We start from the raw sequence: 15,561 nt of genomic DNA on the forward strand, positions 1-15,561 counted from the left end.
GAATTTACAACCATACATAATATATATGTATATATATTTATATATATATATATATTTAAAAAAACAACTTGGCCAGAAGTTAAGGCTACCTACAAAGTTGTCCAAGTAAATTATGCTTGTCAAAACAATTACAAAATGAAAATTACACATGCATTTTTAAATCATCTAAACCACTGACAAAATAAGGTTCAGCATTCAAAGTTTTCAAATTAACTGCAAGAAAAGTGCTACAGATATTTACATTTTCTTAATCTGAATCAGTGTTTCCACAGTTACATTTAAAATTTTCACCAGCCTCAAATGTAATATAACTACAAACTGAAACTTGTACAATTTGGTACCTAGTCCTCTTGAAAGAGAAGGCAGTGAGCATCACTTACAAATGTGCTGTCTCACACACCACAGTACAGTTCATAATACTGTTTGACTTGACACATGCTTGAAATTCTAAGCCTCATGAGGGACTAAGGAGTGAGCATTTCATTAATACTTATACATATCAGCAACCATATCATAAAGGTTTCAGGCTTTTCCCACTCAAATCAAAGTAAATAATTTAAACATGGAACAAAATAAAAACAAAATATAAATGACTTTATTTCAAAACAACAAAGTCATTTCCAACATTGCCTAAATATTTTATTTAAATTCTTTCTTAAAAAGTATTCTGAACAAATGACTCTTAAGATCAATTTTAGAAAATACATTTATAAATATAACTCAGAGCCAGCAGGACTCTGACAGTTTTCAATGAACAGAATTTGCTATGATGGGAGAAATAATTTAATCAGCTCATGTATTGTTTTTAAAAAATAAGCTGGGACAACTAAATCTGTATTTCTTTTAATTTGTTGAGTTTTACATTTCCAATTTGGACATCTAAAAGGTACCTTTTTTTTCCCCATCTTTCCAACTTTGTACAACATATGTTTCAGGATGAAAATTTCTATCAAATGGTAATAGGAGCAAGATTTGAAAAATAATAATGCTTAACGCAAAGGGTGTTTTGTCCCTGTTGAATCAAAAATAAAATCCTATTTTAGACTCAACTGAAATTTAGTGTTTTAGGCACTATTGTAATAAAACTAGCACCCTTAATTATTAATTCATGCCTAAACAGGTAATTATTTTAGACAAATTATCGAAATAATTTTTCTCTTTTGAAATAATTTCTTGCTATTTAAAGATAAAATAGATTTATTTACTGAATCAGTATCATATTTTAAGCAACTCATAGCTTTTTCATGAGAGATGATTCACCAAAAGAAAATTATTTCAACTCTACACCAGAGTTTTATCTATAGAATTTCAGTATCATTGAGAAATTAGATCAGGTAAAAAGATATTTACTAATATTCAATGATGTAACAGGTTTTTAAAAATAAATTTAAACATTACATCTCTAAGAGTTTTTCAGGTAACAGTGTATAAAGTACATAGTTTTTAAGATGAATACACAAAATTATGTTAGGGAATTCTGCAAGATGCTACTTTGCCTACGCGGCCCAGCATCTGTCTTAGTTCCTTTCCCTTCATCTTTGCTAAACAAACAAGACAAACAAACAAAAAAACACCTAGAAGGTGAGGCAGGTGATTGTCTTCGTGCACTCTCTAATATAGGCTGTGGCAGAAGAAGAGAACAGAATGACATATTTAAAAGCCAAACCCGAACACAGAATGCTTCCCGTCGTTACGAGCCAGTGGAATGCAAGCTAGGAATAGGATAGAATTTGGAAATCCGGCTCTGTGTTGTCGGGTTAAGGCATTCAGACTCTCCAGTCATTTTAAAGAACACTTCCTGTTCCTGCAGTTTCCTGGCAAATTCTTCTTCCAGTGTCTTAAAAAGGAAGGGAAAAAGAAATTACGTGCTGGTATTACAAACAGAATTTACTCTGCTAGCCAAGATAAAACTCTTTTCCCCAAACACTTTCTCTGTGCATTATCCTAAGGAAGACCAGACTGCTCAATAGTTAGGATCAGAGGCTGAGCAAAGCCCGAGGCTCACATCTTGGCTCAGCCACACGAATGGATAACTTGAGTCAATTACGTCACTTCTCTATATTTCAGAACCATTTCATTCTTCTGCTATCAATAGGGGTAATACCACCTACCTCACTGGGTTGCTACGTGAGGGTTAAATGTGATAATGACGTACTTAACACACACTAGGTAAACAATAGATGGCATCTATTATTAACTATTATCTGCCTCTCCCACATGGAACTTACCATTTTCTATTTTTTATTTTGATCATTGATGTACATGTCTTTTCTTCTGCACTGGACTATAAGCTGCTTGAAGGTAAAACCTAAACCAGATTCACCTTTACATCCTCACAATACAGAGTAAATATAAGAAGTGTTTTATAAATATATGAGGTATCTATGACTTTGCAGACAAAGCTTCAGGGATAAGTGCTGCTGTAGGGGTACAAAGTATAGGAGAAGATGGAAGGATACAAAAAGGTTTCTCAGAAGAGATAAAACATTCATTGGCTCAGTCTTGAAAGAAAGATAAGAAACTGACAGAGTAGGGAAGGCATGCCAGACAGAGGGAGCTGAAACAATGCCGAGGCAGGAAACGAAGGTTGGTGTGAGTAATGATGATTATACCCAACACTGGAACATGAACTGGGAACAAAGTGGCTGGTGGGAGATGAAGACAGAAAGATTGACTGTGGCCAATGTGTGGCACAATGAAGGTTGAAAGTCAAACTGAGGCATTTATATTTTATCTGATGGAACTGAATATTTATCAATACCACTATGACAGTATCTGAGATCTGCTTGAAGACATATACTCTGGTGACGGCAGGCAAATAGGAAGTAAGGAAAGGAAACTAGCGACCAAAAGGCCCATTAGGACATTACTGAACAATTTTAAGAAAGTAGAATGACAATATAGAAAAGAGAAATATTACGAAAAGAGAGTCGAAATTATTTGTCATCTGAGTGAACGTGTGGTACAACGGAAATGAAAACTGATTCAGGTTTCTCGCCTAGATGTCAATTAAGAGAACAGGAATGTTGGAAAGAACATCTGATGGTGGATGGGACCGGAGAGAGCAGGAAAAGGTGAGATGGAAGAAAAAGATGTTGAGTTTAGTTTTAGCTCCATTGAGTTTACAATCTTTAGTCAACATTCAACTATTGGCAATGATCATTTACAAAGTGCAGGAACTGTTCTAGAAGTTGGATATACATCAGTGACCAAAGAGATAATGCCCCTGTTTTCAAGTAGTCTATATTCTTGTGGAAGAAGACAAATAATAAACAAAATGTGTCTGATAGTGATGAATGTTATGAAGAAAAACAAAGAAAGTTGAGGGGATAGAGAGTGTTTGAGGTGGGCATGAAGTCTACTTTATATATAGTGACCAAAAAAGGAACCTTTGATGAGATAATACTGGAACAGAGGCCTGAATGAAATGAGGAGGAATGGAACATCCAGGTGAAAAATGGGAGCTTAGAGCATGAACCAAAAAGAATAGAACAATGAAGAATAGCAACCATTTATTGAACCCTGACCACGGCTCAGGTACTCAGACAACTGCTGTACACACATCACGTCTTCTGTCTTAACCCCAGTCAGGTAGGTAGTATCATCTTCGGTTTACAAATGAGGAAAACTGGGCTTAGAAATATTAAATGACAAAATTAATCAGTGTTGTCACTAAGACTTGAACCCAGATCTGTATGACTTCAGAATTTATACAACCCCTACTATACACACTTTGGTATTGTCCTTAAATATACAACAGTTGAAGCCATGACCAGCTGTGAGATCAAGATAAAGAACAAAGCTAAGGGTATAAAACTAGAAAATGTCTACATTTTGGGTGACAGGAAGACAAAGAAAAGGTGATAAAGAGCACAAAGAAAGTATGTCACAAAAGTTAGGCAAGGAGAATTTTAAGAAACGAGATTCTTAAGAACAGTTTGATAATGCATAGGATCTAGTCATTAGCAACTTACTTGTGACCACTGTCAACAAGTTCAACAGGAGTTTGAGGTGAAAGCCAGACTGTAAAGAGTTCAACGAAACGGGAAAAAGGGACTTCTCACTGTTTATCCTTCCTTACCTTTTGAATTCTGAACCACAAGAATTTAACTATAAAATTTAAATTAAAAAGCGACATTAGCAACTAATTTGGTAACTTTACTTCCTCTAGAGACCTTTGGCACATAATAGATGCTAAATACATATTTCCTTAATTGACTGGATGAATGGAAGAAAGCAATAGTTGAAATGTATAGCAGGCAGGAAGCCCAAGGAAAAGAAAGGTTTAAGTTTGAGAATTAGCAAAGGGAGAAGACAATATAATGATAGCAAAAACATAATTGAAATGGCTGATTAATTGGACCAGGCTAGCAGGGAGTCAAGTGCAAATAAGGAAGATGGCTGGTTGGCTGGCTAGAAAAGGGAAGGGAAGCCATTCCAATTTTATTAGATTGTCAGTTTACATAGCAACAATGGCCTTGCAATCTAGCTCCAGTCAACCCATCCAGACCAAGCTGTCATGACTTCCTACCTTCTCTCCCTCCCTGCTGCGTAAACACAGGCACACATTCACCTAGTGCTCCAATGACGGGAACTACTTATGATTCTTGTACACATCTTCACTCACTCTCTTCTCTGTACTTAAATTGCCCCATTCCACCCCAGTCTGTCTGTCACCCTAGCAAGCTCTCACCCATCCTTCAAGTCTCACTTGACTTACAAAGTATCTGCGCTCTAAAGCTTCCCTTACCTCCCCACGCAGACTTAAGCAGCTATCCTCCTTTGCTCACACATTGTGCTCCGCTCTATCTTGTACTTCCCTCCTTCAGAGCAATGATCCTACTATCTATAGGATCACTGCTTGTCACTAGATTCTGAACATTTGGAGGACAGAGACTTTTTCTCCTCAACTCTGCATCGCCTGTCCCTGACACTGTACCAGACACGTATTAGGGAAAGAGCCAACAGCTGGGAGGATGGGTGGCTGGCTAGGTGGGTGGGTGGGTGGAGAGATGGACAAATAGATCGATGAAAGCATATTTTTTAAAAAGCTTTTAAAATTACCTTTTTCCTAGGTCTCAATTTCTCTCTCCATTCCTTTAATTCCTGGCTGTGTTCCTCATCTAATTCCTTTAGTTTCTGAGTCTCATGCTCAACCAATAAGTGGCATTTTTCATTCTGAAAATAAAGTTTGGATTAAAAAAAATTCAGCTCAACAAAGTGATTTTTTTAACAAATACAATTATCTTCCAAAATAATAAATTCCTCATCAAACACTATTCTATTACTGTCAAGCTACTCCTCTAAAAACCAAGGGCCAAGAATTATTAAATGAGTCATAGCTTCATTTTTCCAAGTTTAGAAGCTGGATCTGTTACCATATGAAAAGAACTTAAATAGAAAGAATTAGTTTGATCCTGTTTTTCCTTTCCTTTGCTCGTAAAACTGACACTGCAAGAGATAATTTTTATGCGTTTTTCTCATACTTGGTGTCAAAACGTGGGATTCGTAACTATTCCACTCTAGTAAATTAAGCAAACGTAGCATCTCCACAATGTATACACTACTCTGAAATTTTAAACATTTTAAGCTATATACTAGATGGGCAGCATATTCCACGTAAGGCCCAAAACAGTCCTCTCTAAAGTTAACATTTACATTTCTTAGGAGAAAAATTCTCATGTTTATCACTTTATTCAAAAACCTAGAAGAAAATGAACTGTTTCTCCCTAGATGAAAAGAAATGTCAAATTCAGACGCTGATAACAAAACTGTCTACATCATTTTGAAAACTCTGTTCATCTTCTTTGCAAAATATACTAGAAATATTCAATCTGCTTTTGAAAAACAAAACTTCTTAGATTGTGTAATTTAGCTTCATATTACATTAATCATGGTTATATAAAATGCAAACAAATGCCTAAGATACTTAAACTGAACTTCATTTGGGTCTAATCAGGAAACAAACCCCAGCATTTTCCTGGCAAGTACAATTGACTTTGTTAGCTATTCTCTTCTCAAAACCTGTGCTGCCCAACTACTGCCAGCTTTGTTTTCAGGCTTCGGTATCTAACCTGCAGTTGATGCAGCTCTCGGACATTGGCTTCACACTGCAACTGAAGATCCCGCATTTGATTTTCATGTTTTTGATGCTGAGCCATTCTCTCATTTTTCTGCCTCTTTTCTTCTTGAGCAGCAAACTATAAACAAGAAAAACAAAATACAGTTAACAATGTAATTTCTGTATCTTCCAAAGGTACAATTAAGGAATTTAAAAATACTGAAAAGTATAACAAATTGAAGTTACAAGTAACAACATGCTCTCACTCAAAGCTGGAGTCCACATCGTGGCTTTAGTGGGGAGTGGGGGACTTCTGATTAAAACCTTGTTATCTGCTTAGTGACCTCAGTTAATTTGTGTGTGGGATCTGTGATTATAGAAGTATACTGAGGCCATATGCTTTGACTTCAAAAGCTGTCCAAGTCATCTCATTCCCAGGATTGCTCTTAGGACCAGGCTAGCCCAGGATCTGATGTGGGGCCTGGGACGGAGAGCTCTACCCTGTGGCCACAACCCCAGGAAGAGTAAGTCAGTACATGCTAATACCTAGCTAGCCCAGCCCACAGAGCTAAAGTGAACATCAGCAAGCCCAAGGGGGCTCTAAATGTCTACAACACAACGATGTGGCACTTCTAAAGGTCATGCAAATGTTTGTAACCTAGAAGAGAAGAAAGTAATGTGCTCATTTACCTGTTTAATTTTTTCTCGGTCCTGATCTGGTGTGGCCGTTGAGTTAATTCTCAAACTTTTCTTAAACATGGCCATGCGAGTCTTGGCTTCACTGCGCTGAATCTTAGGCAGTCTTGCTCTTTCTTGAGTCTGTCTGTTTTTCAATTCCTCAATAAGTCGTTGATTGTAACGCTGCATTTGTTCTGTTTCCTAAAAAGTTATAAACAGAATCCAGTGATGTAAATATAATTTAATACTCAGTACCCACATATATGCTCAAATAAGTCATTTTGTTGTTGTTTCCCAAAATTACTCTCTCCCTTGTTGTATACCAACCAGCAAAATATTAGGCAAAAAATAATTTATAAGAAAAACAAAGCTATTACTATTAAGAGTCTTATATCGAAACTCTTTTACTAAGTATAGGGAGTCCACAGTTTTAAGATATTTGAACCATAAATGGAGCCACAATAGCTACCTCTGAGAGACAAGATGAAGATTATCAGAGGCTATTAAACCTTGTAATTAGTTTCCTCCCTTGGAATTTGAGGAAAAACGTTTGTAATCCTGATTAACATACAATTAATTACTCTAAACTTCAACAAAGAAATTTTAGGATAAAATAAATCTGAAATTCATTCTCTAAGAAATATGTTTCAAAAACGAAATCTTCACTCTCCAAATTTTAAAATGAGTAAAAAAGGGAATAAATTTTCCTTTCATTAACCTTCTCATGCCGTTTAAGTAGCTGATGTCTTTGCATGAAATACTGATCTTTAAGTTGCTGTTTGAGTAGCTGGTGTTTTTCTTGTAAGTGTCGTTCTTCAAGCTCCCAAATTGCAGCTTCTCGAGCTAGAAGAAGAAACCAATTTTCAAAATGTCACTTTGGTCTTTTTACTAATGCACTTTAGTCTTCATTTTAATATTCACATAAAAGTGTTCTATATACACTAACTTATAAATACACTGACATCCTGAGCTATAAAAGAAATATAACCAATGCAAAGATAATTATCTATTACTACTTTCCATTCTGTTCTAATGTCCTTTAAACAGAGAATGCCCCACCCCCAACACCAAAAGTCCATTTAATCATCTTAATGAGAAGTTCTTAGGGGAAATAAGTGCTTAAAATTTCATTCTATCATGTAGCCAATTAAGTACAGCAACAATATACGGTATAATGAGTATACAAAATTATTCAGGTATATTTCTAGCATCATCTGGACAAAAAAGATGTTTTAAGGATTATATGTTTATGTTTTCTACTGTCAAAAAGGAATTCTATACCTTGCAGTATTTCTTAATTTTATAATTTTTTTCTCTCTTATTTATCTTTCTTTATCTTTCCCTCTACCATCTTTCTTTATCTTTCCCTCTACCACCCCACCAAAGGAAAGCATTCAAATCATTTTCAAGGTATAGCTCGGCAATGTTTTTGAGGTGTCTTTGTATATACACATATGCTGCATAATTTCATATACCTCTCATGAGCTGTTGTTTGTTATTCAGGCACTCTCTTTCAATATTGGCTAACTCTGCCTTTTGCTGTTGGATGATCTTTTTCAGAGAGCCATCTAATTCTTGTTGTTGCTTCTGAACAAACTCTTGTTCCTATTAGACATAGTTAACCATCAATTAATAAGTATTTACTGAGCAAAACATCCATTTATCTATATGCATATATTAGTGGTTAACAAGATTTCTAAACCAAGTTTCTAAAATTTGTGGAATTAAAAAAAAAAAACAAAATTATACAGTATACAAATATATATATATAAATATAATATAGTCACCCAATTCAAGCCCGGAAAAAAGTACTGGAATACATATTATTCTAAACTTATGGACTAATACATACAAAAGAAGCCCATAATCCACTCATAAAATGCCATTACACTGATATCTTTGGGAAAATAATAAAATTATAGCTTCTAAAACTGACTATTCATTCCACTATGCTGCGGATAAAACAAGAATAAGAAATGCCTTTTAGAAAGAAAGGCAATAAAGAGCACATAAGTAAAACAGATATCAGAATGTTAAACTCTCTATTTTTCAAAGAAATAAAGAGGAAAAAATATTTGTGGTTAGACTAACAGAGAAAGATAGTTTCTGTATCAACGGCCTATGCCTAAAAAGAACAATAGTTTGAGGACTTAATAAGAAATCGTGCATTGCTAGAGAAATGTGAACTAGTATAAGAATATGAGCTATACTTTATAAATCTATACACAAAATTCCTTACAGAGAATTCTACCAACATGTTTGGGACTTATCCATTCAATAAATATTTACTGAGTACATACTATTTGCCTAAATGCCAAATTTATGCTTTAAAAATGTCCTTTGATTACTGTGTAAGAAAGGAAATGTTAAAGTGACTTATGGCTTTTATGCTAGACCATACACTTATAGAAGAAAAGGAACAATATAAAGTGAAGAAATGTGAATTTTGCCAGGAAATGTTTGGATCTCCAACCCTCCCTTGGCAGTTACAGCCATTTGTGATTCGCTCAAGGGTATTCTGATCACTGAGTGTGGATTTAGAAATTTAGGGTTGAAACACCACTTCACCTAGAATCAATCCCTCCTCTTGCACATCCGAGAGAAGATAAAACCCCAAGATCCTTTTAGGAACTATTTTTCAGGCCTCGGACCGTCTGATAGGACCGGGATCATTACCAGCCAGGACTTCCATGCACAAAGAATAAGCCCAGCAGTGTTCCCCAAGATACTTGCCTTACTACTGTATCTACTATGAAGGTAATTCGAAGTCACAAATGCTGCTGCCTCCTTTGCATCATAATGTTTTTTAGCAAATACAAATAAACAGTAGCAGAAAGACTAATGAATTACCTCTATAAAAAATAATTGCCAACTTGACTATAGTCACCTATATAACATTACCACAGCAAAAAAGTTAAAAAAAACTAAATGAATGTTTAAATTCAACTATATAGAATAAGGCCTTTTGAATTTTATTTAGAGAGATACAAAATCTCCATGTCTATCTTTTAAGCAGTTATAATAAAGTTGTTCAAGCTTCTCTTTTTCCTACAGCAAGTATCATTTGTAATAAAAACTAAACTTTCTCGATATGCAAACTTGTTAAATAAACAATATAACCTTCAGATATATGAAAGGGTTTTCTTTTGTTCAACATTTTTGCCACTGGTTTGCATAAAAGACTTTTTAAAAGTATCTGTGTAGACAGAAACAATGGGTACAAATTAACCAGCATAAATATAAATATTACACTTAGACTCAAAGAATTCAAGTGCAAAAACACAATATGGAGTAAATTAATATTTATGTGAAAATTAAAAAGGTAAATATAGGCCATTGCCACTAAAAAGTGAACGTAATTTCTTGTCGATGCCAATCTTTGGTCATATTACTATAATATATTTATGTCCAGATTAACAACATAAGAGTTCGGTTCAAAGAAAATCTTTATTAAGCAATTAGTAAATACTGGGCACTGTACTAGTTACAAGGTTACTAAAATTAATAAAAGACAGTATTGCTTTCAAAGAGCTTCACTCTATTGGTCCCAAATTGGTTTTCAGTTCACATAAAGGGTAGTGGGCCCCTTTCCTTAGTACTAGACTTTCAAAAGTTCAAAAGTAAACCACAGAAAATGCAAAGCTGGGGGTTCCAGAAACTATGCTACACAATGAATGACTGAAAAAACCACAGAAGCATGCCCTGAAGCAACTAATAATAAATGAGGGGGACTGAAGAGCTGAGACTGTTACGGAGAAGCAGGCAAAACTAGCATCATGCTGCTCCAGAAGGCAAAATAAAGACCAACAGGTAAGAGGCAAGGCAGGCAATGTGTGGAAGTGCTTCCTAACCATCAGGGTGAGCAAAGACCCCAGGTGCCCAACAGAGCTATGGACTTGAATAATTACGCAGAGTCTGGATGATTACGTAATCACGGATACTACACAAATAATTTTTTACATTAAAGCTAAAAATAACCTGAAAGGTCTCTTACATACTAATTAATATACTTTATTACCTCAAAAGAAATAACATTTTAATATTATTCAGCTTTCATTAACTTTCCTAACTTCAAAAGCCAAATGTAATATATTCACAAGAAATTTTTAATTAGAAATTACTGTTAGGCTCTAAAAGAAAAGTGACCTTACATTCTAAAATGATTGTACAAATTACATTATCCTATGAAAAAAATAAATAACAGATGAATCTGATCACTAGGAGTAACAATTTTAAAACAGACACATGCATTGTATAATGAGTGCCTTTTAAATGTACAAGTTTGAATTTTGATAAGGAATTCTAACATATTAATCGGATAACTATGAACATTAAAAATACATCTTTGTGTTCTAGAAAACTATAAGAAAGGGTTATGATATATTGGGCTATATGTACAGAATTTGATCATTTTAACTCAAAAGAAAAGTTAAAAATGGTAATGATCAGAAAAGTGATCGTAATTCATAATTTCTCCCTCTCGTTGAAAAAGTTAATGTTTTGCTTACGTTTTTAGAAAACTATAGAGTCCAAGAGCTGCCAATAATAAAATAAAAAAATAAAATAAAAAGTCTAATTTCAGGAGAGGGGAAAGGAGGGGTTAAAATCAAGCTGTATTCTATCTACTCCAGTTGTACATACCACATCACAAGCAAAACTTACAGTGTTAAATGAGCTAGTCACTTCCCTATATAAACTGTGAGAAAGAATACAGCCTGGAATTCCAGACTTAATATAAAACTACAGTAAGGAGAATAGCAGCAACTCACTATTCATTATGGACAATTTGAATAGTGAAAACTCGAGTTAAATGGAACTGAAGTCACCACTTTTAATATGGCTTTTCTGACCATATCCATAATTAAAACATCTACATAAACATATATGCAATCAAAATGTCACTTCACACAGAGATAACAATCTAATCACAGCATTCAATTTCTCACATGTGCAAAACTCATAAAATACTATTGGGAAGATATTTCTTGAAAAAGATGAAAATCTCAAATTAAAATTTGTGGTAGGGTAGACAGAAAAAGAACACTGTATTACAAGTGTTCCAGTTCCAGTTCCACCATTAATCGCTTCTGTGACTTTAGGCAGATCACTTAGACTTCTGTGCCTTAATCTCTTCATCTGCAAGATGAATATACTCCATCCCTATATTAGGGTGGTGGCAGTGAGAATCAAATGTGAAACTCTTTGAGGAATGCTCTACTGTAAAGTTCATGTCAGTTATACTGTTATTGGCATTGCTGACATTATCATCTAGCAATCTTCTGAGAGTTTAACGAATGAAGCTAACAATGAAAAGGCACATGTGAGCCAAAGAAAACGCAAGTAAAACAGGAGAAGGCATCCTCCTACAGGCATGTGGGACTTACGTCCTGCATTGGGGCGTTGAAGACTGCACAAGATGACAACTGAAAAGACTGAATCATGACCTGAGCAACACCCTGTGGATTAGAATACAACGCACCTCCCAGGTGAGAATATAGCTGAATGACTTTTTGTAAATGGAAAGAATAATTATACAAATGTTGACTTTTTTGAGGCCTGGAACAAGTCACTTAACAGAGTTGCCTCCTTCTTATCTGTAAAATGAAGGATTTGAACTAGATCAATGGTTTCTAAACTTTAATTCACTCACGTTATTTTTAAACCAAACATTCTTTAAAAAACTCACCAAAAAATATATAAAATTTGTAAAACAGATAAAAAGGGGTGCTGCTTAAGTTGAAGACAAAGCAGGGGCTCAGAGCCCCATAGTCCTCACTTTCTGAAGGATTCTTGAGGTGCTTCTTCAAACTCAAGAGCTCCTGGAAGCACAGTATGAAAATCACTTGACTAGATGACCAAATACCTTCTAACTCCACAACTTATATGGCTATTATAAATTCTCACCTTATAAATTCTCAAAAAAAGTTTAAAATAGATTCTGTAAAGTTATCAAGTTTTAGCATCTTCATTAAAAGCAGTAGCTAAAGAGAAGTACTTTTGTGCTCGCTTCGGCAGCACATATAATAAAGAGAAGGATTTTGGAAATCTGTTAAGACTACTAAATTCTTCACTGACTTTACAAAAAGAAATTTACTATTGCTTTCAGCATTAGTTGAAACATATAGGCTAGCCCTCAAAATTATATGAAAAATCACCAACAGAGTTTTATTAAAGTAAGGGATCACCTAAGTGATTCAACACTAAATTCTCAATTTTGACTCTGAAGTCTGGTATATTACCTTTTGGAATTAAAAAAGTCTATATTCCTTTACAAGGCAAAACCGTATTATTATTATCTGGCTTGAAATCCAAATGAACCAAAAATAGATGTGCGAACAGCCAGGACTTCCTCATCACCTAGTAACAAGACATGGCCAACAACTGGGCTAAGCGGATGAGAGTTTAGATTTGGCACAGAAAGGGTAGCTTAAACATGGGAGGCAACATGGTATCGTAGTTCAGTGTATGAAATGTGGAGCCAAACTCGCCTGGACAAGAATTCTGGCTCTACTGCTAATTAGATGTGTGACCTTGGGAAAGTCATTCAATCTTCCTGTGCTTTAGCTGCCTCATCTGTAGGATGAAAGTAACAAGAGTAACTGCCTCATATGTTGTGAGGTTAAATGAGTTTATGGAAGTGAAGCATTTAGAACAGTCCTTGACACGTAGTAAGTGCTGTGTTTGCCGTTTAGTAATCTGCACACCGGCCAAGACAAAATTTTTTACTGGCTCACAGCAAAAACTAAGTTTATTTAAATAGGCTAATTTTATCAAAATTTTTAATTCTGAGATCTTTCCCTTATTTTCCATAGTTAAAATAGTCTCTCTTTTGAAATGATGGTAACAAGTAAATGGCAGTTTTAAAATACCCTTACTTGGCAAAAACAAAAAAAATGTTAATGACAATCCATTTGTCATGGTCCCCAATAGTTTTTGTTGTTTCTGTGATTCTTTTCATGGGTGTGTAAAATTCAAAAGTCTGGGAACCACTTTTTAAATCACATCATACCATATTAAAAAGATAATTTAAAGCAACAATTAATATCTAATCATGTCTCTTCCTCCTTTCCTTGACATATGTAACTACAAATTGAGCTCTCTTCTCTTTGCCTCCAGGCTGAGTGCAAACTTAATTAAAAGAAAAACGATTCCTTGTATAAAAGACCTTGTAGTCATGTGAAATAATTCTAAAAGAATATGTTGAAAATACTAATTTATCAAGTTTTATAAAGAATTCACCCATTTTAATAGGCTCAGCCTTATCATAGTCTAGAATCAAGTTTATATAGGTAAAAAGTCTATTTTTTTAACTTTAGATTTGATTCTGAATCAAACTTTTAGGTTCTGAATCAAAAAGAAAATGTACTTAGTATTTAAAATCTGGTTTTAAGTTGCTTATATTGTTGACTTTAACAGCAATAAATGTTTGCTCTACCATTTAACATTACCTTTTACCATTTTTCTTTTAACTCTATATAAATAATGGCCTTTTAACAGGCATTCTTACCCTCTGTATTTTTCTGTCCTGAAAGTCTCTTATCAAACATTGACATTACTACTTAAAAATATAAGCTTCCATCATGATTAAAATAAGAACACAGTGGATTATACATTAACATACTTGTTTATTTCATCTGGAGTCAGCTTTCCCAACATTCCACTTAATTTCGTATTAGCAACTTAAATGTCACCATTAGTGTGAATTTAGTACTACATAAAGAATGCCGTGAATCTTTGTATTAGGAGAAGTCAATGTTATGTAATAAGTACAGTCAGAATTTACCATTTCAGCCATGGTTTATTGAGCTGTGAGAATAATGCTGCTTTCTGTGTTTAGTAGCAGTAAGCTGCTGCTGTTACCTGAGCATGCTGGCTGTGTGCAAGCTCCTCTTTCCTGCGTTTCATGAGCTCTTTTCTCAGCTCTTTGGGTGCTTTCTCCACTTCATTTATAACCTACAGTGTATAAGCATGCAGGAGGTGGGGAAATACTTTCTCCACAGCAAGCATTTATGTGAGCAGACAAGCTACAAGTCAAATATTAAAGCTGTTAAGAAGTTTAACATGCATTACCACAGGTGTTAGTTTGGTGAAAAAGAATGAAAGGACAGAACATGCTTAATCTCAGTTCGCAGAAAGGAGCGTAACACCATGTAGAGGTTAATTAGTTGCTTAATTATCCCTATATATCATTCTCAAGAGACAATCAGTAAAGGATTACTCATGCTGAAGCACTGATGCTGAACTAAAGGTGATAAACTCAACTGACCTTCTTGAAAGATCATAAAATTATAAACATATCTATTGACACTGTTTTAAAGAATGGACATAAGGAAAGCTAATGCCATTTATAAAAGTGAAAAATTTCATAATTGGCTTGATAAAACCAAAGAAGTAATTTGAAATAAAATCCACTTAATGAGACACCAAAAGAAAAACGGGAAACTAAGCTTTTAAATACACAAAAGAAAAATAAATGGACACTACATTTTCTTTGTTCATAAAACACACCATTTTATACACGGTGTGATAAAAATAAACATATCTGATGATTTTGTGTTGGATTAGGGTAACATTCTCCTTTGCTGACAATTTGAGCAAATTTGCCGACAAATATAGTTGACAATTTTAATATCAATAATATAAGTACTCATAAAGTAACATTTCACTATACTATAATTTATTATACTGGATAAAGTATATTATAAAATTAAGCATATTTCAGAGCACCTTCTTTTAATCACTTCAAAAGTTTAGATACGTATTTCACCTAAAAACAGACCTATAATCCAACTATGGAAAAAAATCATGTGTTTACAAGTAGA

General features: G+C 34.4%; 1 protein-coding gene across 2 annotated transcripts in view; it reads right to left on the minus strand.

Annotated features, from left to right (window-relative positions):
- Positions 1 to 573: 573 nt before the first annotated feature.
- SLK (STE20 like kinase) overlaps positions 574 to 15,561 on the minus strand; it is a 39,931-nt gene continuing 24,943 nt past the window's right edge. The window contains exons 14-20 of one of the 2 annotated variants that reach the window (XM_081073483.1): positions 14,600 to 14,692; positions 8,215 to 8,344; positions 7,458 to 7,582; positions 6,752 to 6,940; positions 6,075 to 6,200; positions 5,065 to 5,178; positions 574 to 1,837 (exon numbers count right to left, since the gene is read on the minus strand). In XM_081073483.1, the coding sequence (XP_080929609.1) occupies positions 1,691 to 1,837; positions 5,065 to 5,178; positions 6,075 to 6,200; positions 6,752 to 6,940; positions 7,458 to 7,582; positions 8,215 to 8,344; positions 14,600 to 14,692 (924 nt within the window). In that variant the 3' untranslated portion in view covers positions 574 to 1,690. The remainder of the gene's footprint in view (positions 1,838 to 5,064; positions 5,179 to 6,074; positions 6,201 to 6,751; positions 6,941 to 7,457; positions 7,583 to 8,214; positions 8,345 to 14,599; positions 14,693 to 15,561) is intronic. The other variant, XM_081073484.1, reaches the window with a different exon arrangement.

Source organism: Rhinolophus hipposideros (assembly GCF_964194185.1).
Source record: "Rhinolophus hipposideros genome assembly, chromosome: 15".
Classification (NCBI taxonomy): Eukaryota; Metazoa; Chordata; class Mammalia; order Chiroptera; family Rhinolophidae; genus Rhinolophus; species Rhinolophus hipposideros.